The 24,323-nt window shown below is 47.4% G+C and overlaps 1 protein-coding gene across 1 annotated transcript in view; it reads left to right on the forward strand.

Annotated features, from left to right (window-relative positions):
* The first annotated feature begins 684 nt into the window (after positions 1–684).
* The window catches only part of DLGAP4 (DLG associated protein 4), a 64,841-nt gene continuing 41,202 nt past the window's right edge, over positions 685–24,323 (forward strand). Inside the window, exon 1 of the mRNA XM_044985232.1 lies at positions 685–833. Coding sequence (XP_044841167.1) covers positions 803–833 — 31 coding nt within the window. The 5' untranslated portion in view covers positions 685–802. The remainder of the gene's footprint in view (positions 834–24,323) is intronic.

Below are 24,323 nucleotides of genomic sequence, written 5' to 3' on the forward strand. Positions count from 1 at the left end.
CGTCATTAACCTCTCAATGACCCAGTAATGCATGGAATAAATACAGATGAAAGGGAAGTGACATAATCCCTGATTTCCCCTGCCAGCAGCCAGTGCTGAATGTGGTCTGAAAAAAAGGAGAGGGGGAATCTATCATAATGGATCAAAGTGTGCCCCTCTGCCACCTGGCTCCCTCTTTAGTTTTGGTTTTGCTGGATCTATGACACTCCCCCCCCCCCCCGCCATTCAACGCTGCTGGCACCCAGGCCATGGGATCATGAGCACCCAAACCCAGTTCCCCATCTAGCAGCCAGACAGTTGTGGACCAGCTGATCCCTCCGTGGGGATGCCGGGGGCCTGTGCTTTGGGGGGGCGGGGGGTTGTGCTTGGGGAGCCTATAGCCCAGCGGCTTTGTTGCCACATCAAGCAATGGACCAGCACCCAGTTCTGGCACCCCCGAAACTCCCACTGGCAGCCCAGCCCCAGGGCAGAGCGATGGGGAAGGGGGGGGGGGTCTCAGGCCGGGCTGCCCAGTGTGCACGTGCGGGAGTCCAGCTGGATCCGCCGTGATTTCTCCGCGCCCGGCCGCCCGCCGGCCCCCGGGGGCGTGGCCAGTCCGGCTACCCCGAAGCCCCGCCCCGGGGCGGCGCACAGCTGCGGCGGCGGGGCGAGGCAAAGGGAGGTAGCGAGCGAGCGAGGCCCGTGCGGCTCTGCCCTTGTCCTGCCTCGCCCGGCCCGCGAGCAGAGCGCCCCATCCCCCCGTCCGCCGCCCCCCGCCGGAGGGAAGAGCCGCCGCCGCCGCCGCCCCTCCTTTGTGTCTCCCATGGCTTTGTGTCTGGAGCTGTGCAAGCGATGTGAGTGCGGGGCTCGCCGGGCGGGGTTCCCCGGGGCTGGGGGCCGGGCCCCCGGGGGCGCAGCGCGGGGCCCCCTGGGGGAGGCGTTGGGGTTGGATGCCGAGCCGCTCTGCTCCGCTGGCTGGAGCGGCGCTGGGGAGGCGGTGTTGCTTTGTGTGGCGTGGCTGGGGGAGGGGGGCTCCTTGGAGGGGGTGGGGGATGGACCCCAGCCGTGCTGCGCGGCTCTGCGCTTCATAGCGAGGGGCTGCTGGGCCGGGCTGGTGTTTTCCCTGCGATGTTCCGAGCCAGCCCCGGTAGCCCGGATCCCGACAGGATGTGAGCTCATTTGCCTATATTTGTACTCGTGCCGTCCCAAGCTCGGGCGAGCTGCATTTTTCTCGCTCTGAGTAATGACATTCGGATGCGCGCTGCCCGCTCGCTTTTGCCTGGGTAACTCGGCGAGTTTCCAGTTGGGGTGGCTGGGTCTGTTAGTTCTCAGGCAGGCTTGGGCGGTTCCTGTCCTGCTGGAAGGTCACCTGGAATTGAGTGCAGGTTTTCTTTTGAATGGGAAACCTGTGAAATGGGTTCCTGTCATTTGACCCAGGAGGTAAGTTTTAAACGGGGGTGGGGTATTTCTAATACAAAAACAGGACAGTAGTTCCTTGTTTCCCCTTGTGGAAAAGCCTGACCGGCTTTAATCGGTATGAAAACAATAGGCTTCTATAAAAAACGAGTAAGTTTCTATAGACACAGAGAATGAGCTCTTTAGAGACAGGTCTTACAAACTGTCTCTGTTAAATCCCCTAAATGAAGTTTGTGGGACTATTGTAGGGTTACGAGCTATAGAACTCTTCCAAGGTGATTATCGCTCTGGTTCTGCACATCTATTCTAATTAATGTTTTGCTGTATAACTGAGGCAAGATGAAGTCTGTACACACAAAGGGGCTGTGGTGTGTGTGAGGTTTGACTGGCTGGCTAAGTACAACCCACATGAGACTTCCTTCTAATTTGATTTAGTTTCTCCTCCATTCCCCTCACCCATACCTCCCTGAACAATCTTGCTTCGGGGAGATATATGGATGTTGTGAAGGCCAAGACTATAACAGGTTTCAAAAGAGAACTAGATAAATTCATGGAGGATAGGTCCATTAATGGCTATTAGCCAGGATGGGCAGCGATGGTGTCCGTAGCCTCTGTTTGCCAGAAGCTGGGAATGAGTGACAGGGAATGGATCAGCTGTTCTGCATTCCTTCTGGGGCACCTGGTATTGGCCACTGTCAGAAGACAGGATACTGAGCTAGATGGAGCTTTGGTCTGACCTAGTATGGCCGTTCTTATGTTGCTTACAGGGGTAGTTACTATGGATGGACAAGTGAGCCTAAGGCTTAATCTTGTCTCTCCTACCCTGTCATCTGGGTGGTGGTGTTATGAAAATGTGTCCAAGCAGTTTAAGTCCTTCTCCTCCTCCCCTGCCAGCCCCTCTGGTCCATGGGCAGAAGATACTTTGCATTTTAGGTTGGAATCTTGTGTTTTCTTCTGAACTGACCCATTGCTCCCCCAAATTAGGAGAGACCAAGAAACAAATTGTCTACAGTGCACAGGGTGAGAAGTCAGGCTGTGTGCTGGGGCAATTTGCCAGCGCCTGTGCAAAAGGAACCCTTTTCCCCATGTCCGCTGTTGTCAGCTCAAGGCTTTGTGTCCACCATATGGCCTTACTGACACATTGATGGAATAACCGGAGCGTCAGACGAGTGGTGGATCCACCAGTTTCTCCCCAACAAACCTGTTCAGCCTGTGCATTGCAGTGCAGACTCCTCTGCTGCTGGGTTCAGGATGCCCTGCATGGCATTCCATAATGCTGCTGCTATCAGGGCCTCCTGTTTGCAGGGGTGGGCGACAGTATTTCCCCAGGTAAGGGACAAGAGAAACAGAGAGAGCTTTACAATGCTATAGATTCTATTACTTCAAGATGTCTGTCTGTCTGCTCCTCTGGTATTTGTAGAATACAAGAACTAATACCCAGACTCATCAACAGCATGAAGAAGAAAGGCATTGGTTTACTACTGCTACTATAGATATTGGACTAGTTCAGAAGTGATGATGCCCGAAGCTAGACTCAAGCTTTGCCAACTGTGTGTTCTGATTTTCTTTGCATCTCATAAGCTAAGCAGGGTCATGTCAGTCAATATAGCATAGTACCAGGTTAATACAGTTGAACCCTGTTATGTCGCCGGCCTAGGGGTTTGCCAAAAAGCGTCAAGATAACCGATGATCGAGATAAACCCCTATCCACCCCTGAACTCCCCTGCCCTCTCTCCAACACCCCCTCCCTGCCCCCTTACCGCGGTGCCTGCACGTGGCAGGATCCGGCGAAGCAGGACGGGGAAGCGGGGCCGGGCGGCCATGGACGGGGACCCGGAGCCGGGCAGCCAAAGAAGCGGGACCCGGTAAGCGGGCCGGGCGGCAGGCGAAGCGGGACCCGGTAAGCGGGCCGGGCGGCAGGCGAAGCGGGGACCAGGTATGCGGGGCCGGGCGGGCGGGGACGGGCAGGGACCGGGTATGCGGGGGTGGGCGGGCGGCGAAGCGGAGCCGGGCGGATGGGCGGGCGGCGAAGCGGGGACCGGCGAAGCGGAGCCGGGCGGGCGGCGAAGCGGGGACCGGCGAAGCGGGGACGGGCGGGCGGCGAAGCGGGGACCGGCGAAGCGGAGCCGGGCGGGCGGCGAAGCGGGGACCGGCGAAGCGGAGCCGGGCGGGCGGGCGGCAGGCGAAGCGGGGACCAGGTATGCGGGGCCGGGCGGGGCCGGGCAGGGACCGGGTATGCGGGGCCGGGCGGCTGGGGACACGGTGGGTCGGGGACGCGGGGAGCCGGGCGGCTGGGGACGCGGGGAGCGGGCGGCTGGGGAACCGCGCGGCTGGAGAGCCGGGGAGCGGGCGGCTGGGGACACGGTGGGTCGGGGACGCGGGGAGCCGGGCTCGAGATATTAGGGTTCGGCGAATCGACATAACGGATGAGAAACCCATAAGACAAAGAGGGAGTTTGGCGGTTCCACTTGTAAAACGTCGACTTAATAGGATTGGCAAGTTAACCGAGGTCGAGATAAATGGGTTCGACTGTACTAAAGGCCTCTTAGGGGTACATGAGTGCTGCAGAAGGGATATTGCTGTTTCATTAGTTTGCATTCTTCCCTGGAGGACCCTGGCTGTGCTGCTGGAGATGCTGTTTTGGGTTTAGTTTGTTTGGGGCAGGATGGGTGATGGATGAAACATAAAAGTTGAGTGCTTGTGACTGTTAAGGCCCTATGACTGTTAGCAGTGTTCTGGCCGGAGGGGGTAACAGATTTACCAATTCCAAATTCTGCCTTCAGAGTCACTTGGCGATGATGATCTTTATTTCTCTTTTAAACTATTTGGTGTTGCTGTGCACTGTCATACAGGAACTATGTTCCACCTAAGAGGTGACTGACTACTTGAGTGGGGTATGTGGGGTGGGTGAGGGAATTATTCCTTGCTATAGTCAGTCTGTAAAGCACTCTGTCCTTCTGCTTGAAAAGCACTGTGGAAATTTGCCAATTATTTGCATCTCGATAGCTGTTTCCATTCCAGAATTCTAAAGCACTCAAACGCTAACAAATTAAGCCTCACAATGTGCCTTCAGGTAGAGGAAGTATCATTATCCTTATTTTACAAGTTGGAGAAGCGGACTGTAAGTAGCTTGCCCAAGGTCACTCAGGAAGTCTGTGGCTGAGACAGGAATGAAACTCTGATGTCCTGACTCCCAGTCCAAAATCTGCCTACGAAGAGGTAACATGCAACTTCTGACCCTTGAAAATGCACCTGCCCTTTAGGAAGGAATGAGCCAGATCTTCAGCTGGTGTAAACTGTACTAATAGAAGACAGGTGTTCCTACCAATATGCCAAAAATCCACTAGATCTCTAACCAGATTAGAAACAGCTTCCAACCCCTCCCCCTGACTCCACATGCAGTCCCATTCATTTCAATTGGACTGTTGGCAGAGTAAGTGCTAAATGTATGTGAGGGTGGCAGAATCTGGTCCTTAGAAGTCTCTACCATACGGGGAACATTGCAAATATAATATTTAGCCACTGACTAAGGGCAACACTGCCGGTCTCTACTGAGGTCAACAGGTGGCTTCAATATTCTTTTTAAGAAAGGTTGACTTGTGATTTAGAAGCCCAGTTTCTGGACATGAAAGGGGAAAAATTCCCCTTTTACCACCCACCACAGCTTACATTAGATTGTGTGACCAGGTGCATGTTAGACATACAATTACCCACTTTTTGCATGTAGTTTTACTAGTTTTTATTTTTATTTATGTATTTTTGAGGCCATTTCTGCCAATTTAGCCCAGGTTTATTTGTCTGCTGCTTCAATCCTGCATGCACAATGTATGCCAGAGCTGCTGCTTGGTGGGGCTCACTGCTGGCTTGTTCATACAGCCAGAGCAATATACTTTAAAATTGCTTTTAACATAGAATAAATAACAATTGTGAGGCACTTGCAGATTGCAGTTGCACCTCAGTACTCCTGAGGGAATTATGCACCAAAAAACTAAAAATTATGCGCACAATATTTTAAAACTCTGCAAAATTCTACCAATTTTATTTGTCAATAAATAAATATGGCTCCAGCATGGCACGAGGATCCAGGAGGCAGTGTTCAGCTGCAGAGTTAGTGGAGTCAAGACACAGCCTCCTTCAGCTGGGCAGCTCTGTGCTTGCAGAAATGAGGGGGAGGCAGTGACACACAACTCCGTGTGCCCCGCATGTCTTGCCTCTGTTTGGAGCAGGGAAGTCCCCCCAAAAAACTGCGCCCATGGTCGCCCCCACACTGCTCGCATGGCTTCCCTTTGCTTCCCTGCTGTTTTCAGGAATTCTGCAGGGGAACCAGTTTTCTGCGGGCGTGCAGTCACGCAGAATCCCTCGGGAGTAACATCAGCTTGGCTTCCTTAGGGTTTTTCTGTTGTCCACGCTTCACTCAAATGTGTGTCACCCAGGCAGTTTGTTAATATGATGGAGAATGGTGTATTTTCTTCATGACAGTGCAAACTTACCTGTCTGCAGAGGTGAGATTTCAGGGCCAAATTGCAATAAGGCTTCACCGCCCCCCTCCCGTCCCACACACACACACACCCTTTCATTTGATGCTTTTGGCTCTTAAACGGCTGGAGATTTTTCCTGGGTTGAGGCTGTGTAATTGGATTCAGTGCAGTGCAAGTTACAATAACATATGTGAGCTAGGAGGATTAGGGTTGTGTGGACGGGTGGCCTTCTTTAAGAAAAATCCACTTTAATTTCTGCCAGGAAAAGTTGTCAGTACACTGTCTGTCAAAGCAGATTTTACAAAATTACCGATAAGTATAATTGCAGTTCCCTATGAAAGCAGATTAGAGTCCATGCTGTCAGGATCAAGTTCTACAATGGGTTGTAATCATGACAGAGTGGTGAACTTTGGTTTGCTCTTCAGGAAGATACTGAAAAATGGGCTCCTGTCTGCAACCAGTACCCTGGCTCAATCACTAAAAAAAAAATCAGATTGGGGATGAAAATTTAATTTGTTTGCTTATATAGTGTTTGGGTTTTTTAAAATTGTTTAACTTGCTAGTCCACACAGAGTGGGAATGCTGTCATGACTGGTGGGATCTGCCAGATTAATGACTTGTAGGCACTTTGTCCCCAGTGACTGTATTTAAGTCTCCATACGGTCCTCTTGAGCGGCCCCTCAGATGTGTCAATAAGGAAGGGAATGATGGTCCCCTTTTTCTAGAGACTTCCTGGGTGACCTTGAGCAAGTCACTCCCTCTCTGTGCTTCAGGTCTCCAGTTTACAGAGTGGGGTAATAGCACTGTCCTGCCTCACAGGGCTGATGTAGGGATAAATGCGATAAAGATTGGGAAGTGCATGGATACTACCGCAATGGTAGCCATATGGAGATAACCGGCCCACTGGGGGGCCAAGGAGGGAAGCAGCATGGCACACATCCGTATGGATTGGAATGGTTTGCGATGCAAGGATGGTGAAGAGTGAGGAAAGTTTTTGCTCTGAGCTAATATAGCTGTGTCCTAATTGAAAAGGACAGATTACCTTTAAGCTTCCTAGTGCAGTGTTTCCCAAATGGGGGGTTGTGACCCCGAGACATGCATGCTGCACAGTGAGAGGTGGCTGCGTGCTCAGCCACCGCCACTTTGTCGTACACATTGCACAGTGAGAGGTGGCTGCATGCTCCTGGCCGCCTCCACCTCGTTGCACCCAGTGTGCTGAGAGGCACTGGGACTCGTCAGCACATGCGGCACAGTGAGCTGGCCACCACTGCTGCTGCGCCAACCCTATGGGTAGGAAGAGTGGAGCCCACCCAATCTGAACCCAAGGGCTAGGGTTCTTTTCCAATCTGAAGCCAACACTAGTAGTCAGGTACTGTCTGGTTGCAGGGCTCTGTGTCAGACCCCTGGGGAGTGTGTTAACAGAGGTGAGCCCAAAGAGGGTCACGGCATACAGAAGTCGGGGACTCACTGCCCTAGAGGAATTGCATGCTCATTCCAATGAGTGCAGTTCACAGCCCCTAGGATACAGCAGCATCTCACGGATGTGAGGGACAGGATTCTGACAATCCAAAGATAACTCTGGATGCAGACTGAGGCACTAGTAGTGCACTGGGGCTCTCACCCACAGACTGAGTAACAGAACCTGTGGGGCCTCATGTCATCTAAGCTGTGACCTATAGAATAGTGACACTTATTGCTTTTGACACTTCCACTTCAGGCTAGGAAAAGACTGGTGTTTCTAGTGGCTTAGGGTAGGTCTGATTGACTCACTAAGGAGGAGAGGATGATTTGACTCCAATTTTTTTCCTTAATCTTTCTTTGTAAAGCATTTAAATAATTCAGAGGTGGTTATCAGAGGGAAATAGCGAAGAGTTTTGCTGCTTCTCTCCCTCCTTCCCTTGCATTTTTGCTGTTAGCCTTGGTCTGTAATGCAGTACAAAGGATAATGAAGTAGCAGTGGCTTTTCAGAGTCACAGCTGCCTGTGCTGTGATGCAGGAGGAAGAAGTGTCTTAGAACTGCATCAGCCAAAATACCACCTCCTGGGCTGCTGCTCTTTCTTCTTATCAGCCAGTGCACACAGGAACTTAGGTGTTCTCATTACCCTGTTGGCGCTCTGTGGGTTAAGCCTGTCAGTTCTCTTTACATCACCAGCTGAATGGTGAAAAATCTCAGACTAGACTGACCTTCACAGCCTGAGGAAGTTACAGGCATTCTCAAAAAATCAAAGAGCAAACAGTGTTAGAATGTCTAAAGAATGGGATATAGAAATAATTAGTCTTGTAATGCCATATCATCAATTGGTGGTATGCACATTCATCTGGAACACTAGGTAAAGTGTTCAAGAATACCTGTGTGCTTAAATCACGTAAGCCCCATTTTCATTGACTGTCAATAGGATTTAGCCACCTAGGTGGCTAACTCACTTATCAAACTACCCACTGACTTCAGTCCCGTTGCCCTGTCTCAATGGATGTGGAAAAAATGGATTAGAGAAAGGCAAAGGCCTTCTGTATGAGGAGAGTCGGAAGACTGGGTCTCTTGGTTCAGAGAGGAGATGGAGACGTGAAAGAGGTATACAGAACAAAGGGTACAGAGAAGGTAAATTGGACACTCCTATTTACCCTCTGTGATAACATGAGAAAAAGGGGATGCTAATGAAACTGAAAGGCAATATACTTAGTATTAATGAAAGAAAGTGATTTTGCACAATGTCATAAGATATCAATGAGGCCAAGAGTTTAGGATTCAAAAAGGGATTAGACATTTTTATGGCTATTTGTGGTAGCACCTAAGGATTCCAGTTGTAGATCAGAGACCTATTGTGCTAGCCACTGTACAAACTTAGAGATGTCAATCCTCATACTTCAGGGCATAAAGCCACCACTTTTTGCCTGGGATTGGGAAGAGACTTTCCCAAATAGACAAGTTATTCCATATGAAAATTCTTGTACCAGAAGCGTCAGGGGAAGGTACAGGCCTTTGTCAGAGATGTGACGCTGGACTAGCAGGAGCACTGATACAGTATGCTAATTGCTATGTTCATGTGTTAATATATAGTGCACTACTGTGTGTGACTCTTCTTGGAATTAGTCCTCCTGTAATAAAAGAGTGGGGCTTTTTTAGGGGAACTTGTAAAACAGGTGCTGCCACCTCGTGACCAAAGGTAGCTCTGCATCCCCCTGCCTGTGTTTTCCCCCCACTTTGCCAGGCAACAGAGATCCTGGCAGGGTTTCTCCCCAGCTTAACAAAACTCACTGCCATGCCCAGGCTCCTTTAAGTATGTTTATTTGTCCAAATATAAGCCCATAATAGACTAAAACAGTCCTTCAGCTCACCCTTTGTCCTGGGATTTCACAGCCTCCCCTCTGAGGGGTCTTTAGTAATCCTGCTTCTTGCAGCTTCCCAGTCTTAGCCAGCTCCCTTCTCACAGTCAGCTCTGCTCCCCTTCTGGAACACCTGCCCAAGGGCTACTTCCCAGAGCACCTGGCCCCTTGTTCCTGGAACCCACCACCCTGTTAAGTGTCACTCCTCTGTGGTTCCTCTCCCCAGGCACAAGCTGCCCCAATCACTCCTCTGACAGGCCTTTATAGGCCCCCAGGGTAGCCCTACCTCCTTTAATTGTTTCTGTTGGCTCCACCTGCTCAGGCAAAGGGGCGCTGAGCTTGGTCTACTCACAGGGATCAGCTATCCTGTGTCGGGGACTCCTTATCTTTTCCATATTGGAAACTTCACTTCTTCCAGCTTGCCACCTCTGCCCAAACATGAGGCCCTGAGTCACAGTCATGTTCTCCTCGCTCATGAAGCCTGTAAGGAGCCCTTTGGAGCCTATCACTGCTGCTTTACTGGCTGGACTGACAACACTCCTGTCCCCTACAGTGTGATCTTTCGCTCCTGGGCTGCATTCTGCTCCCTTTATGCTGCTACTCTGAGCAGTGTAACTCCCTGGGCAACATAGAGCTGGCATAATGACCCAATACCAACCCCTTGCCGCCTCTAGGAGTGTGTCAGGGACAAAATGGGAGATTCTGGGGATGGGCAGGGGCATAGCTAGAGCACTCTGGGAGTGGAGTATCCAGTAGGGTGTGGAAAGCTTTGACAGGAACCCCAGGGATTGCTGTTATCTTATGCTGGGGCCTGGGCAGGCCCAGAATTCAGGAGGCACAAAATGGGTTAAAGCCACCTCTACCCTGGACTGCACTTTTTGAGCTCCCTCTCTGAAGCAATCTCAGCTCCTTCCAACTTGGGGCTTAATTCTGAGAGGTTCTTGGCACTTGCAACTCTAACTGAAGTAACATTGCAGGTGTTGAGGACCTCTTGGGAGCAAAAGCCTGGGCATAAGGAAACTGGCTGGGGTCTGCCAAATGTACACATTGTACATTGTAGCACATTGTATTGGCACCTAGCATTGCTGCTTCATCAGCAAGCCAACCCATTATGTGGGGAGCAGCATGGGTCATGCACAGTAACAGGCTCAGCTTTATGCTTAGCACCAGGTTCTGATGTTAGTTGGGAAGTATAGTTGCAAAGTGAAGTAAAATCTCTTCATGGATTATGGGGATTTCCACAGCTAATTATGGGCATTAAGTATTACACTGCATGTTAACATTTATTGTTCTTGTGCCAATATGTTTACCAGAAATGCCAGAAAACACTCATGATTACTAAGTGAAGACTGCTAAAGTAAGCTCTTACAATCCGCTCTGTCCAGAGTAGATGGCATTCTGGCTCCCCAATGTAGTAACAATTTTGAATGGCTTGTGCAAGTGAGATCCCTGTGAAAGTGGAGAGGCAGTTCTTGTGTATGTGAGCTCCTTAGTCCTCTATATACAGGACAGGTACAGCACTGTTAGTAGTTCGTATTTCCCCTCTCCTGCCCTGCCTATCTACCTGAACCCCAGGACTACCTTTAAGCATGAGGAATGCTTAGTCACTGTGCCCAATCAATCCTCGCCCTTGCTCCTAAGCCTGAAAACAATGGTACAAAATGCATGCCTTTTGTGAAGTGGACACCTGTCCACCAGGAACTGGCCTGAGACTCAAAGGTGAAGTGGCCATTAAGTAATCATCAAATGGAAACTAGTGCACCAAAGAATCAGGCACTAGGTCTTTAGCTGATGCCATACCTTGTGCTTTGTTTTTTCCATTTTATGGCTCTCGGTTTTTAGCATCATTGTCAATGAATGCCCATGATGACTAGATAAATGACGAAATATACAAGCCGTAGAAAGAAACTTCCGCTTCATTTTAATGTAGTAAGCAGAGTAAAGTGCAGTCTATAGTGCAAATATTTAAGACTGTTTTCTGATATAAACTCTTTCTGTGGGCAAAGAACACTTAAGTCCAACGGAAAATGTATGATACCTAGACTCAGAACATAATTGAGCAAGCCGGAATTTTGGCCAGGGAATTGGTGTGAAAAGTGCCAGGGACTCCTCTGATCACACAGCGATCAGAGTCTTGGGTTTTATGTTTTGTCTAAAATACAGACGGCATCTTACATGTCTAAAAATACAAATATTGTCCATACTTCTAGCCTCTCTGCAAATATCTTATTTTGTTGACACGCTAGAGTTGCACCATATGGGTAATACAATTTCCAGTTTTCATGCTTTAGTTCATACAACTACAACATTCTAACAACACTGTAAACATAGATGAGTTAATTAAAAGCTTACTCTGAGTAAAAGTTCTTGTCTGGGAATTGTACATATTGTACCATTCATCCTTCAGCTATGCTACATTGAGTATTGCTTCCATTTAGAAAGTTAAAAATAGAGATTTAAATAGGTTAACAATATTCTTTAAACTAGCACTTTATTTGCTATATCCTAGTAGTGTCTTTAGGCTACATTGTGAAAATACCTACTTTTTACTTAGACTGTTTGACGTGATGCCTCTGAAGCATTCTGTACCATGCCAGTTGCAACTTCAGTACACCCGTCCATCATATGGAATGCCACACTTGTAAATATTTGAGGGCCAGATTTCAGTGGCCTTTAGCTCTAACCCTAAATATGTTACAGGAACAAAAAATGAAGAGGTGTGTAGGTCTTTCATCAAACCCAGACTGTTTCTCTTAAGGATTTTTTTTTAAACATACAACTTTAAAAGGCATGGGTTATGGGCCACAAATTTAATACTCCAATAGCCAATTATCATCTGGTGCTCCTGAACAATAAAACTGCCATGCTGTATTTTTGACCACTAATTAAAATAATAAAATGAGATCCTGCCCTGTATACATGGAGGGATTGTGTATGATTATATCGAAAGCTGGATAAGAGGTGTAATAAATCCCTGCACTGACCAACTCCTGGGTGTATAGCAGGTTCATGTGAACCTCAGCAGTGAAGTATCAGAGGGGTAGCCATGTTAGTCTGGATCTGTAAAAGCAGCTAAGAGGCTTGTGGCACCTTATAGACTAACAGATGTTTTGGAGCATGAGCTTTCGTGGGTGAATACCCACTTTGTGGGATGCATGTCATCCGACAAAGTGGGTATTCACCCACGAAAGCTCATGCTCCAATACATCTGTTAGTCTATAAGGTGCCACAAGGCTCAGCAGTGAGGTGGCTGCTGATCCTGATTCATGTGTACAGGGGTCCTTAAGCTTTAGTCCAGTCAGGATTGTTGTGCCAGGTGCTGTTCATTGGGGACTGCTGTATGTGGATATCCCACAGAACCCCCTTCCACTTCTTGCTGTACTGTTCATATGATTGGGCCTCCTGTGAGAAGGGCACCTCCTGCCATCTGCCTCCCTCTCCTGCTGCTGGGCATTTTGTGCCATCTGTTCTCCCTGCTGCCCCAGGCTGGGCCCCTCCTTCCTGGTCCTAACAGGGCTGTGCTTCAAAGGGTGGGGGTGGGGAGTGTTTCATGCCAGCTTCCCCAGGATATGCAGGGGAGACTGAAGGGCCCTGTGGCCACATCACGTGCCTGTCTCCAGGCTGCATCTTCTCCCCCCCACCCCACCACCAAAAAAAAAGTGTGTGGAATTTCTTCTCCCCTCCTCCCCCATCGGGCTGGGCTCACATTCGGTTCCCCGCCCGGCCATTTAAGGACCCTGGGTCCCCCCCCACACACTCCCCTTCGGCGCTTTCCGGCCGGGCTCGGGGTGGGTGTTTGCAGCAGGCCGCAAAACGAGGTGAGCGGCGCCCCGCCCGCCGGGGATGGGCTGCCTGGCTCGGGCCCGGCGCCGCTTCGGCCCCGCGTTCTCCGGCGCTAGGGGAGCGGGCGGCAGCGTGTTCGCTGCTTTCCCCCCCCGGGACCCGAGCGGGGAGGGGAGCAGAGGCCGCCCCCGGCTCCTCCCGGCCCCGCCTCTAGCTCCTGTTCGACCGGCGCGGAGCGCAGCCGGCCCCGCTCCGGCCGGGAGACGGCCCTGCGGACCGCGGGTGAGAGCGCGCGTGGGTCCCCTCCGGCCTCTCTGCGTGGGGGGGAGCGTACACCCTCCGCTCGGACCCTGGGCGGGCGTGGGTGGGGGGAGCGTACACCCTCCGCTCGGACTCTGGGCGTGCGTGGGTGGGGGGAGCGTACACCCTCCGCTCGGACCGTGGGTGTGGGGGTGTGTGGGGGGGGGAGCGTACACCCTCCGCTCGGACCCTGGGCGTGCGTGGGTGGGGGAGGGCGTACACCCTCCGCTCGGACCCTGGGCGTGCGTGGGTGGGGGGAGCGTACACCCTCCGCTCGGACCCTGGGCGTGCGTGGGTGGGGGGAGCGTACACCCTCCGCTCGGACCCTGGGCGTGCGTGGATGGGTGGGTGGGGGAGGGGTGCGTATATCCTCCGCTCGGACCCTGGGCGTGCGTGGGTGGGTGGGTGGGGGAGGGGTGCGTATATCCTCCGCTCGGACCCTGGGCGTGCGTGGGGGGGGAGGGGAGGAAAGCGTATACGGTACCCTCCTCTCGGACCTTGGGTGTGTGTTGGGAGGGAACGTATACCCTCCCTTCGGATCGGGGGGAGCGTACATCCTCCCTTCCCTCCGGTCTCTGTGCATTGGGGGGGTGGGGAGGAGGGAGCGTACATCCCTCCCAGCCCGTGTAGCGTCCATTCCCCCGACCTGTGTGCGTTGGGGAGGGGAGAGTTGGGTAGCCTAAACCCACTCCTGATCCCCCTCTGCATGTGCAGGGGGGTAGCGTACGTCCCCCCCCCCCGTCCCTCTGTGCGTGTAAGGAGGGAGTAGCCTACATGTATCACTGGCTCCTCTGTGCATGGTGGGTTGGTGGTCTACACACCCCACGTCTTACTCCTCTGGGTGTGGGGTAGCCTACAGCCCGTTTGACTTCTCTTTATGGGGTGGGAGCCTACACTACCTGTGTTTGCCTCATGCTCATCTGGAGCATGCTGTTTTGCTGTTGCTGTGCAAAAACTATGGGGAAATAGGATGGTGGTTGCAAAACCAAAGGGTATATCCTAATGAGTAGTTAGTGTGTTTGTGTTTCAAGAGGGTAGCTTGGGAGGTGTGACACTCTTAGGTTGACAGCAGTTGAGACAATGAAAATAGTAAACATTCATGGATAAAACTTTTTTTAGGTTTAGCCAGGAAATATTTATTAGGACTTCAGGATTACTGAGTTAAGAATGTTGTTGGAGTTGAGATGTAGTGTTGCTTAATCACTGGCTTCCCTAGATGTTTTTTATAAGAACCTGTTTAGTGCATCCCATAAACCAGATATTTCTAAAAACACAGTATGTTGCTGTCCCTCTGAGGCAACCCAAATTTGTCATCTTGATTCTATCACATTTACAGAAGTCTCAAAAGATGCCTGTAGGGTTACTATTTTCAGTTCCTTAAAATTGTTTTGTGGCATTTTTTCTTTAGTGCAGTCAGTCATATATCTTATTTATATGTAAATATATATCAGATTACTTTGTGAGCTACTTTTTTTTTGATTTATCAAACGCTTTCTTACTTGATTAGAAGGGGAAAGAGTTGAGATGTCAGTCCAAGGTTTATTAGCAATCTAATGAAAGTAAAAGGGAAACCAGTAGTATCACTAAACTGACGGAGGACTTTGTTCTGTTCCTAGATTCTCTTAAAAGATTAGGAGTAGTGTTTACTTAAGCATTGTAAGTGGTGTCACTTGCAGACTACACATAGCACTAGCAGTGGTAGAGAAAAATAAAAAATATATAATTATGTAGGATTAAAAACTGCTTTATTATTGATTCTTGTTAACTTTGCTTCTTGAGCTGAGAATAGATTATGTCCATTTACAGATTGTCAAATGCACCATAATCCATTTTTAATCCAATATACTGTTCAATGTGATGTGATTCCTAAAATCATCATAAATATGTGATTAAATAGATGATGCCTTGGTTCAAATACTATTTAGTTTGATCTTTACCATAAGAGTAGAGATTTGTGTGTGTTTGGTTTTTCAGGTGGTTGTCCTTACATTGCCCTGCTATTTTTCCTCTGGACTCTGGTAGCTTGAAGGGACACGTCACCTCAGCTGATTTTTCCAATTTATTAGAAGTGGCTTTGGATACTACACTTGCCCCTATATCCTCCTGCCAAGTTACGTAGTCTCATGCTTTCTCTTTTTTGGTCCATACCTTTTTCTCTTGTAAAGAGATCCAAAGGCTGTATCTATACTAGCAAAATTCAGACTCATAACCTTCTTGCAGTGGTGGAAGCTCCACTGCAGGAAGGGCTCAGGCATTTTACCACCTGTTCTTAGGGCTGGCCTATACTGGCGGTACTTGCACTGGTACAAATCCCCAGCATAGATGTTTCAAACCAAGGTAAGCCTACCAGTGCAAGTCCCTTATTACACTGATGCAATTCATCTGCACTGAGAGCTTGGGTTGGACTAGGTGACAAACACTAGAGACCTGCCTATGGCAATATTTTCTACTGTTGCTACCAACAACAGACCTACACCAGTGGTGAATAAGGTATCTGGTACTTTTCTTACTAGCATTGATGAGATCAAACAAACAGGCTATACAGGGGAAATTGTGAAACTGACTATACACAAAGGGCTATCAGATATGCAAAGTAATCAAGCTTGTAAATTTGAGAATATTTTTCTCTGTCTCAGCTACAGTCAACTTGATGTTACTTGCAATAAGGTAACAAAATCTTCAAAGGGAGTTATTATTTGATGTTAAGTTGATGGAGTTTCTTTAAAATACTGAGGCCAATTCTGCTCCCCCATAAGCTTACATATCCTATTGAAGTGAACGAGCACAATTCTGTGTTCAGTTACACTGGTGTAAATACGACATGACTTCATTGAAGTCAGCAAAGTTGTTGCATATTTACAGTTGTTAAACTGAGCAGAACTTGAGCTAATGAGTTGCATTCTTGAGTTATAGGACAGAATTGGGCCAATTGTTTATGAAGGCTGATGTTGACAACTGTAAGCTTTGAAATAATCTTTATGTTGAGATTGCTTTCTTCTGGCAGTTCAGTTTCTGTGCTCCCACCTTGAGTCTAAGGGGCTGTGAATGTCTCATGAAATAATGAGGGAGGAAAAGGATATTGTTTCTGTGTCCATTTATTTCTGGTTTCCCTAGAACAAATTTTTAGAGGCTGACCGAGAAAAATAAACACCCTTCTCTATTTTCCTTTCTATGTACCTTTCACTTGCACATAAGCTTTTCTTGATTCCTGAATGTTAAATTGTGTCCAGCTCAGTGCTATAAGGTACTTGTGATGAGTTACCACCCTCCCACCCCACCTCTGGGGTGCTACCTGATGTACCACTGAGCTTGCCAGACCCACTAGCCTGGGTTCCCTTTACACTGTGCTGCTGTGACAGGCTCTCAAGCCCCCTTCCAGCACACACACAGGTATGGACACACCCAGCTGCAATTTTACACAGATGTTGAGATCAGCTCTGCATGGGAAAGCTCAGCTAAGGAACTGCCCAGCACTCAAGTGGACACCCCCTCTGGAGTGTAAACCCAAAATTGTGTTATCTTGCACTGCACAGAGAACTGTACACCGTCAGCTCATACAATTTGCTCCCTCCCTCATTGTGGAGGAAGATATGCACAGCTTTTTGCCCCACCAGTTATGAATTCCACAAACTAGTTTTAGAGAGAACTAAAACAAGTGTATTAACTGCAAAAGTAGATTTTAAGTGATTATAAGGGTCAGCAAACAGATCAAAGCAGATTACCCAGCAAATAAAACAAAAACACAATATAAGCCTAAAATACTACAGAAACTGGTTTCACACCCTAAAAGTTGTTTTAGGCAGATTGCAGAGGTTCTTGAAGGCAAGCTGCTGTTGCTTGCAGCTTAAAACTCCAGGTATTTCTTTCACAGGTTAGATACCTTTTCCAGCACGGACTCAGTTCTTCTCTTTCTCCCCCTGTCTCCCACCGCCACCCCCCCTTTCCTCCCCCCGTCTTTGTTGCTTAGATGTTCACTGCAGTCATCTTGGGTGGGGATTCAGTGAAGAACAACCATTGATCACGTCACTCCCCTGCCCTAAATAGGTTTTACATATGGTGGGAATCCTTTGTTTTCCACTGTGGTTCCTTCTCTCCCGCCCCTCCCCTCCAAAAATAAAAATAAAAATACTGGTATTCTGTCATGGAGTCCAGTACCAGGTGACATGATCCTGCAGTGGCAAAGCAGCCATGAGTCATAGGCTGTTTGTAGCATCCCAGGACAGCTTCTCAGGAAGATGGGAGATTAGCATCTTCAAAGATCTGTTGTTCTCCCTAATGTCCATTGACTTGTTCCCAGCTAGCCAGCCAGACTAAGGCTATGGCTACATTAGCGCTTCAAAGCGCTGCCGCGGCAGCGCTTTGAAGCGCTAAGTGTAGTCAAAGCCCCAGCGCTGGGAGAAAGCTCTCCCAGCGCTGTCCGTACTCCAGCTCCCTGTGGGGAATAACGGACAGCGCTGGGAGCCGTTCTCCCAGCGCTGGGGCTTTGACTACACTGGCGCTTTGCAGCGCCGCAATTTGCAGCGCTGCAGAGGGTGTTTTTTCACACCCTGCTGCAGCGCTGCAAATTTGCAAGTGTAGCCATACCCTTATTAGTGTATTTTGTCCAGTGGGCATTCCCCAGGTGCAAACACTTGTGTAGTACACTTAGATGAGTTACATAGTCAATATTCCTAACTTTAGATACAAAAATGAATACAAATAGGATAATAATATTCAGCAAATCATAACCTTTCCAATGATATATCTCATGCCTTATCTTGAACAAAATACATTCTTGCATCCGACGAAGTGGGCATTCACCCACGAAAGCTCATGCTGCAAAACGTCTGTTAGTCTATATGGTGCCACAGGATTCTTTGCTGCTTTTACAGAACCAGACTAACACGGCTACCTCTCTGATACATTATGATTGACACAATCATATCATAATATTACTATGAAAAATATGGGAAGCAGTTAAGTCCCAGGCAGACTGCGAAGAGTTACAAAAGGATCTCTCAAAACTGGGTGACTGGGCAACAAAATGGCAGATGAAATTCAGCATTGATAAATACATAGTAATGTACATTGGAAAACATAATCCCAACTATACATATAAAATGATGGGGTCTAAATTAGCTGTTACCACTCAAGAAAGAGTTCTTGGAGTCATTGTGGATAGTTCTCTGAAAACATCCACTCAATGTGCAGCAGCAGTCACAAAAGCGAACCGAATGTTGGGAATCATTAAAGGGATAGATAAGACAGAGAATATCTGTTTGCTAACCCTTATAATCACTTACATTGCCTCTATGTAAATCCATGGTATGTCCACATCTTGAATACTATGTGCAGATGTGGTTGCCCCATCTCTAAAAAGACATACTGGACTTGGAAAAGGTTCAGAAAAGGGCAACAAAAATGATTAGGGGTATGGAACAGCTGCCGTATGAGGAGAGATTAATAAGACTGGGACTTTTCAGCTTGGAAAAGAGATGACTAAGGGGGGATATGATAGAGGTGTATAAAATCATGACTGGTGTGGAGAAAGTAAATAAGGAAGTGTTATTTACTCCTTCTCATAACACAAGAACTAGGAGTCACCAAATGAAATTAATAGGCAGCAGTTTAAAACAAACAAAAGGAAATATTTCTTCACACCACACATAGTCAACTTGTGGAACTCCTTGCCAGAGGATGTTGTGAAGGCCAAGACTATAACAGGGCTCAAAAAAGAACTAGATAAATTCATGGAGGATAGGTCCATTAATGGTTATTAGCCAGGATGGGCAGGGATGGTGTCCCTAGCCTCTCTTTGCTGGAAGCTGGGAATGAGCGACAGGGAATGGATCACCTGTTCATTCCCTCTGGGGTGCCTGGAATTGGCCACTGTTGGAAGACAGGATATTGGGCTAGATGGACCTTTGGTCTGACCCAGTATGGCCTTTCTTATGTTCAGTGTCACAATAATATTTCCTAACTGTTGTTTTGGTATTCTGAAACTTGTTTTGTGTGTAGACTAAGGCTTTGTCTACACTAGAGAGCTTACAGTGGTGCAGCTGTATTATTTCTCATGTAGCTGCTCTATGCCAATGGAGAGAGCTCTCCCATGGACATAATTAATCCACCCCTAAGGAGTGGCATTAAGCTATGCAGGCGGGAGAAGCTCTCCTGCCCACGCAGCGTTGTGCACACTACCACTTATGCCAGATTAATTTATGTTGCTGGGTGGGATGGAATATTCACAACCCTGAGCGACAAACACTTTGCCGGCATAGGCTATGTCTACACTACCGCTTATGTCCCTTTTCAGGAGAGTAAAGAATAGTTCAGATAATAGTTTTGATGGGCTCCCTTTGTACTGCTAAAAATCTATATATACATGTATTTGAATGAGAAATGTCAGGTATTGATTGTGGCTTGAAAAATCCCTCTCCTCATACGTGCCCAGAAAGGGCAGTGAAGTTCATGCATGTTTCACAGGGAATGACCTCAGAGCAGCTCAGCTTATTGCAGCATGAAGAATCATGGCATGTGCCCCTGAACATGGCAGCTTGAGAGAGTGTGGTTGCTCTTACTCGAGCTGGGCTAACTGAAGAGGCGTAACTCAACTCCGATTGTCTACAATTAACTTCACAGTGAAGACGTAGCCTGGGGCTTACACAACTATTTCTACAATACTTAAGCAATTTGTAAAATTTCTTTTCAATCCAAAAAATTACAAAACCTTCTAAATGTAATCAGTGCTGCTTTGCTGTTGCTGAATCTGTAGTGTGGACCATCTGAAAAGAGAGTAGCCTAAATCCTGACCACAGTATGCACCCTCAACAGCCAGGCTGTTCTGTGGGATGTAGGGTTTTGTTTTGTTTTTGTTTTAGCCTTGCTGGGCCTTGCCCTGGCCACTCTGAAGCAATAGAGCTGCTTCTCCACCCTTTGGGGCTGGAGAAACTTCCTCATTATTGGCATGTGCACTATGTGGATTAGGGTAGTGGCACAGCTGTGAGTCCTTCCCTCATATTTCTGCTGTCTCGTATCCTCTGCAGGGTGATTTCCAAAGCTTGCCCTACCTCCTGTGTAGCAGAACTGCACCATTTCCTCTACAGGGCCAAATCTGTGCTGGCAACTGGCACTGCAAACTCCCTAGCACCCTTTTAACCCGCACAGTTGCTACCAGAGGTGCACAGGCTCACACCACTTAGAATTGCTATTGCTGTACCATCCACTACTACCCGAATCTGCATTAGTTTGTTGACATGGCAGTCTCCTGGAGTAGCAGCTACACCAATGCAGTTGTTCCTCCCAGTGCAAAGTAGAATATTTCTGCCTCCTCTTCAGTACCAGTTTTGCCAGCTCCAGGCATTAGCTCTACCTGTAAAGCTAACTGCATGAGGCTTTTGCTGCTCTTAGCTTACCTACCTTTCCCCCACCTATTTAGGACAGACCTGAGAGCAGCTGAGGCAATACTTACTGCTTTCACCTTGGCCTGGTCTCCTCACCTCTGAAATCTTTACTCACAGAATAGCATTGAAGGAACACAAAGGTAATATAAAATGTAGAAAACACTCTCTCTAATCCACAAGCCCACTGATGTTTGCAGAGAGTGCTATGTGTGGATGCGGTGCAGTGTATATAAGATGCTTGCAACAATGTAGAAGCAGTCAATAGACCAGATTCTCTGCTCATGTAAATTGGCATGACTTCAACAGAGTTACGCCAATTTACACCAGATGAGAATCTGTCCAATGTGTCCATCTTAGATTTCCCCTCAAAACTGTTATATACATGGAACTTCTGTGTGGCATCAACTATCTCCCTATTGTGTACCCCAAAGATTTTTTTTTCTGTTTGGTTTGTTTTTAAGAATTTCTCCTTTGCTTTCTTTATGATGGAAAGAAGAGAATCTTGACTTGAGCTAAGAGAAAACAATGGCTACTTCCTGGTCCTGGACACCTGCTCTTCATGGAGTCAGGCTGAAGCTAATGGTGTAATTAAAATGACTAGCTTCCATTATAGGGTGTTTTGTTTTTATGTTTAGCCAAGGTTTGGGGTTTTTTTTTCCTAAGGACCTGGGCAAAAGTTAAATATAATGTATTTATTGCTGAAACCATTAAGCTATCATGTACTCGCTGTAATATCTTCTCTCATTGCTGTCAATTACCAAGGTCTTGGTGCCATAAGAAAGCTTTATTTCTTTTTAACTGGCCTTTTCCTGTTTGATTCAGTCCTGTCAGTCAGTCGTCATGGAAACAATTGATGTCAAACTTGTGGCATCAGTGAATGAATCAGACAGGAGACTGATTTCCCCCACTGCTGGTAATTGATGGATGGAGAAAGAGTACAAAATGTATCAATGGAGTTCAAATAAAATGTGAAGTTTTTAAATTTGCCTGAGTTATGACTGTAGTTTTAAGGCCTTCTGTGGAGGGGAAAAAAGGTTTGAAATAGTTCTATTGCACCTATTTTAGAAACCATGTTCGCTGCCTTTTAAGTTTGTGTTGAAATCACATTTGAAGAAGAACCTGGCAGGAAATCCAAAATCCTTAAGAACCATAATACTGATCCACTCAACCCCTGTTAAATATTTGTTTGATGAAAAGTATCTATTAGGCTGCATTCCAGCTACAGTAGTTTGATACAGTACATGATTGACTTTAGCTTTTTTAGAGACAAGCAGCAGATCTTTGATACTTGTTGAAGGACAACGGACACCACAGTTAAGTAGTTTGCAGGGTGGCTTTTTGCTACCTTCTCTACATTGTAGAAGGATTTCCAACTCCCCGGTGGTAATGCTTACCCACACAGTGTAGAAGCCATTCTGTCAAGGTACCTGTGATGTGATCTGAGGTCACAGATGCTAACATGATTTAACTTGCTGCATGTCATGATGGATGAGCTGAGTAGATATGGCAATGGTAGCAGTGAACTTGACTCTTATTGCTATACTGTTTACAAATGGCTTTTACAACCTGTGGATTGTTTAGAGATTGGGGAAGTAATTTCTTTTGTAAAAACATTTTCTTACCACTTTCTGAAATGTCTCAACTTGCTATGGCCAAGACATTAAGCTAAATGTGTTCTGTTTCCATTACTGGTCATAGTGACTGGAGTCATCAATGTGTGTTTATCTTACAATTTTGTATATCAAGGTTGTGAGGCTTCCAGGTAGGGTGAGAGCGTTACATAGTGGGGCGGGTGCTGTGCATACTTGACCTCTTAGTTTATCTATTGCTAACCTGCAACACTTATGCACCCCTGGCCCACATTGTGTACTGTGATCAAACATCTAAGGGACTAAAATTAGACTGGTTAAATGGAACCATCAAAAACTTTTTGACAGTTTTCCATCAGAAAACACGCTCTTGTCAAAATTGAAACATTTTATGGTAATGTTGCTTTCAACAAACTTTTCAATAGTCCAAGTGTTTTTTACTTTTTCTTCCTTTCTCATTTGTTTTTGTGAATGGGAACGATTGGGTCAGCAGCTGTTCCTCACTGAGCAGGCATCACGTGGGTAGCCAAGAAAGGCCAGCCATTCATGCAGATGCCTTTGCCTCAGGGACTCCTGGAGGTTTCCTTTACCCAAGATTTCCAAGTCTGTCCATGCTCCCCAAACCTCCTTCCACCTGAGGGGGTTATTGCCTGGTCCTCTGTGGCAAGGAATCTAAGTCTGTGTTTCTTTTTGGCTTACTGTGCAGCATCCCCTCTCCCTTTCATATCATAGAATCGTATCACAGAATATCAGGGTTGGAAGGGACCTCAGGAGGTCATCTAGTCCAACCCCCTGCTCAAAGCAGGACCAATCCCCAACTAAATCATCCCAGCCAGGACTTTGTCAAGCCTGACCTTAAAAACCTCTAAGGAAGGAGATTCCACCACCTCCCTAGGTAACCCATTCCAGTGCTTCACCACCCTCCTAGTGAAAAAGTTTTTCCTTATATCTAAGCTAGACCTCCCCCACTGCAACTTGAGACCATTACTCCTTGTTCTCTCATCTGGTACCACTGAGAACAGTTTAGATCCATCCTCTTTGGAACCCCCCTTCAGGTAGCTGAAAGCAGCTATCAAATCCCCCCTCATTCTCCTCTTTCCTTTGCATTCACAGGAATCTTGGGTGAACACGTTCTCTGCAACTGGGATGGATTGGATTCCATAAGCAATAATGCACAGTAATAGTGAAGACAACTGAGCTAGCAGCTGTGCATTCTCTGCACACTGAGCCAGTGGTGTGCACAGTAGCTTGGAAATGCAAATCCTAGTGAAGCCTTCTGGAAATCATTGTCTTTTGGCTTCAAAAAGACTGGTCCGTGGTTTGTCTTGAGATGAAAGGTGTAGAAATCTAAAATCACCAGAGAGAAATGTTTCTGAATCTGAGGAAGCATCACCTACAATACAGCAGGCAGCCTCAGAACTTAGTGAGGCATTAAGGAACACATGGGGTATTGGCTTGTCTTTGTAGTGCAAAGTGAATCTGCAGAACAGGAAATGACTGTCTTGCCAAAAGGTAGACAAATAGAAATCACTAAGACTTGCTCTACGTATCTCTTCATTGAGGTTCCAGCCATTCATTCATTGAGAGCTGCTATGAGGCTGTGACGCTACTTAGAATAACTTGTTGACACACAAACTGAACAAGTTCTCTGGCATCTAGTGTTGCATGCTCAGCCTGTGATGAGAAAATCAACCCTTTTTCTATCTGTCTTACACTGTCATTTGTAATAAAGATTCTGCAGATAGAGATGTCTGATCCTGCAGTGCTAATTATAGTATACACTTGTTTGAATGTAAGCAAATAGTTCTCAGACACAGAGCAGAGATGTGGTGTAACAAGGTACTATTTTAAATTCCTAAGTGAACAATTGTAGATGAATGTTGTGTAGACCAAGGATAACATTTTTCAAAAGCAAGCATGTTTGAACATTTTACCCCAGGCTGTCTTTTAGCTATGCTGCAAGAAGACTTCCTAATGAAAGGCAAGCAAACGGGTTAAAAAATAGATTTCCAGTGGAACGTTTAACCTCCATTCAATAACTACGGGTCAGTGAAGGGCAAAAGGGAATGACCCAA

The sequence above is a fragment of the Mauremys mutica genome, chromosome 13 (genome assembly GCF_020497125.1).
Source record: "Mauremys mutica isolate MM-2020 ecotype Southern chromosome 13, ASM2049712v1, whole genome shotgun sequence".
Lineage (NCBI taxonomy): Eukaryota > Metazoa > Chordata > Testudines > Geoemydidae > Mauremys > Mauremys mutica.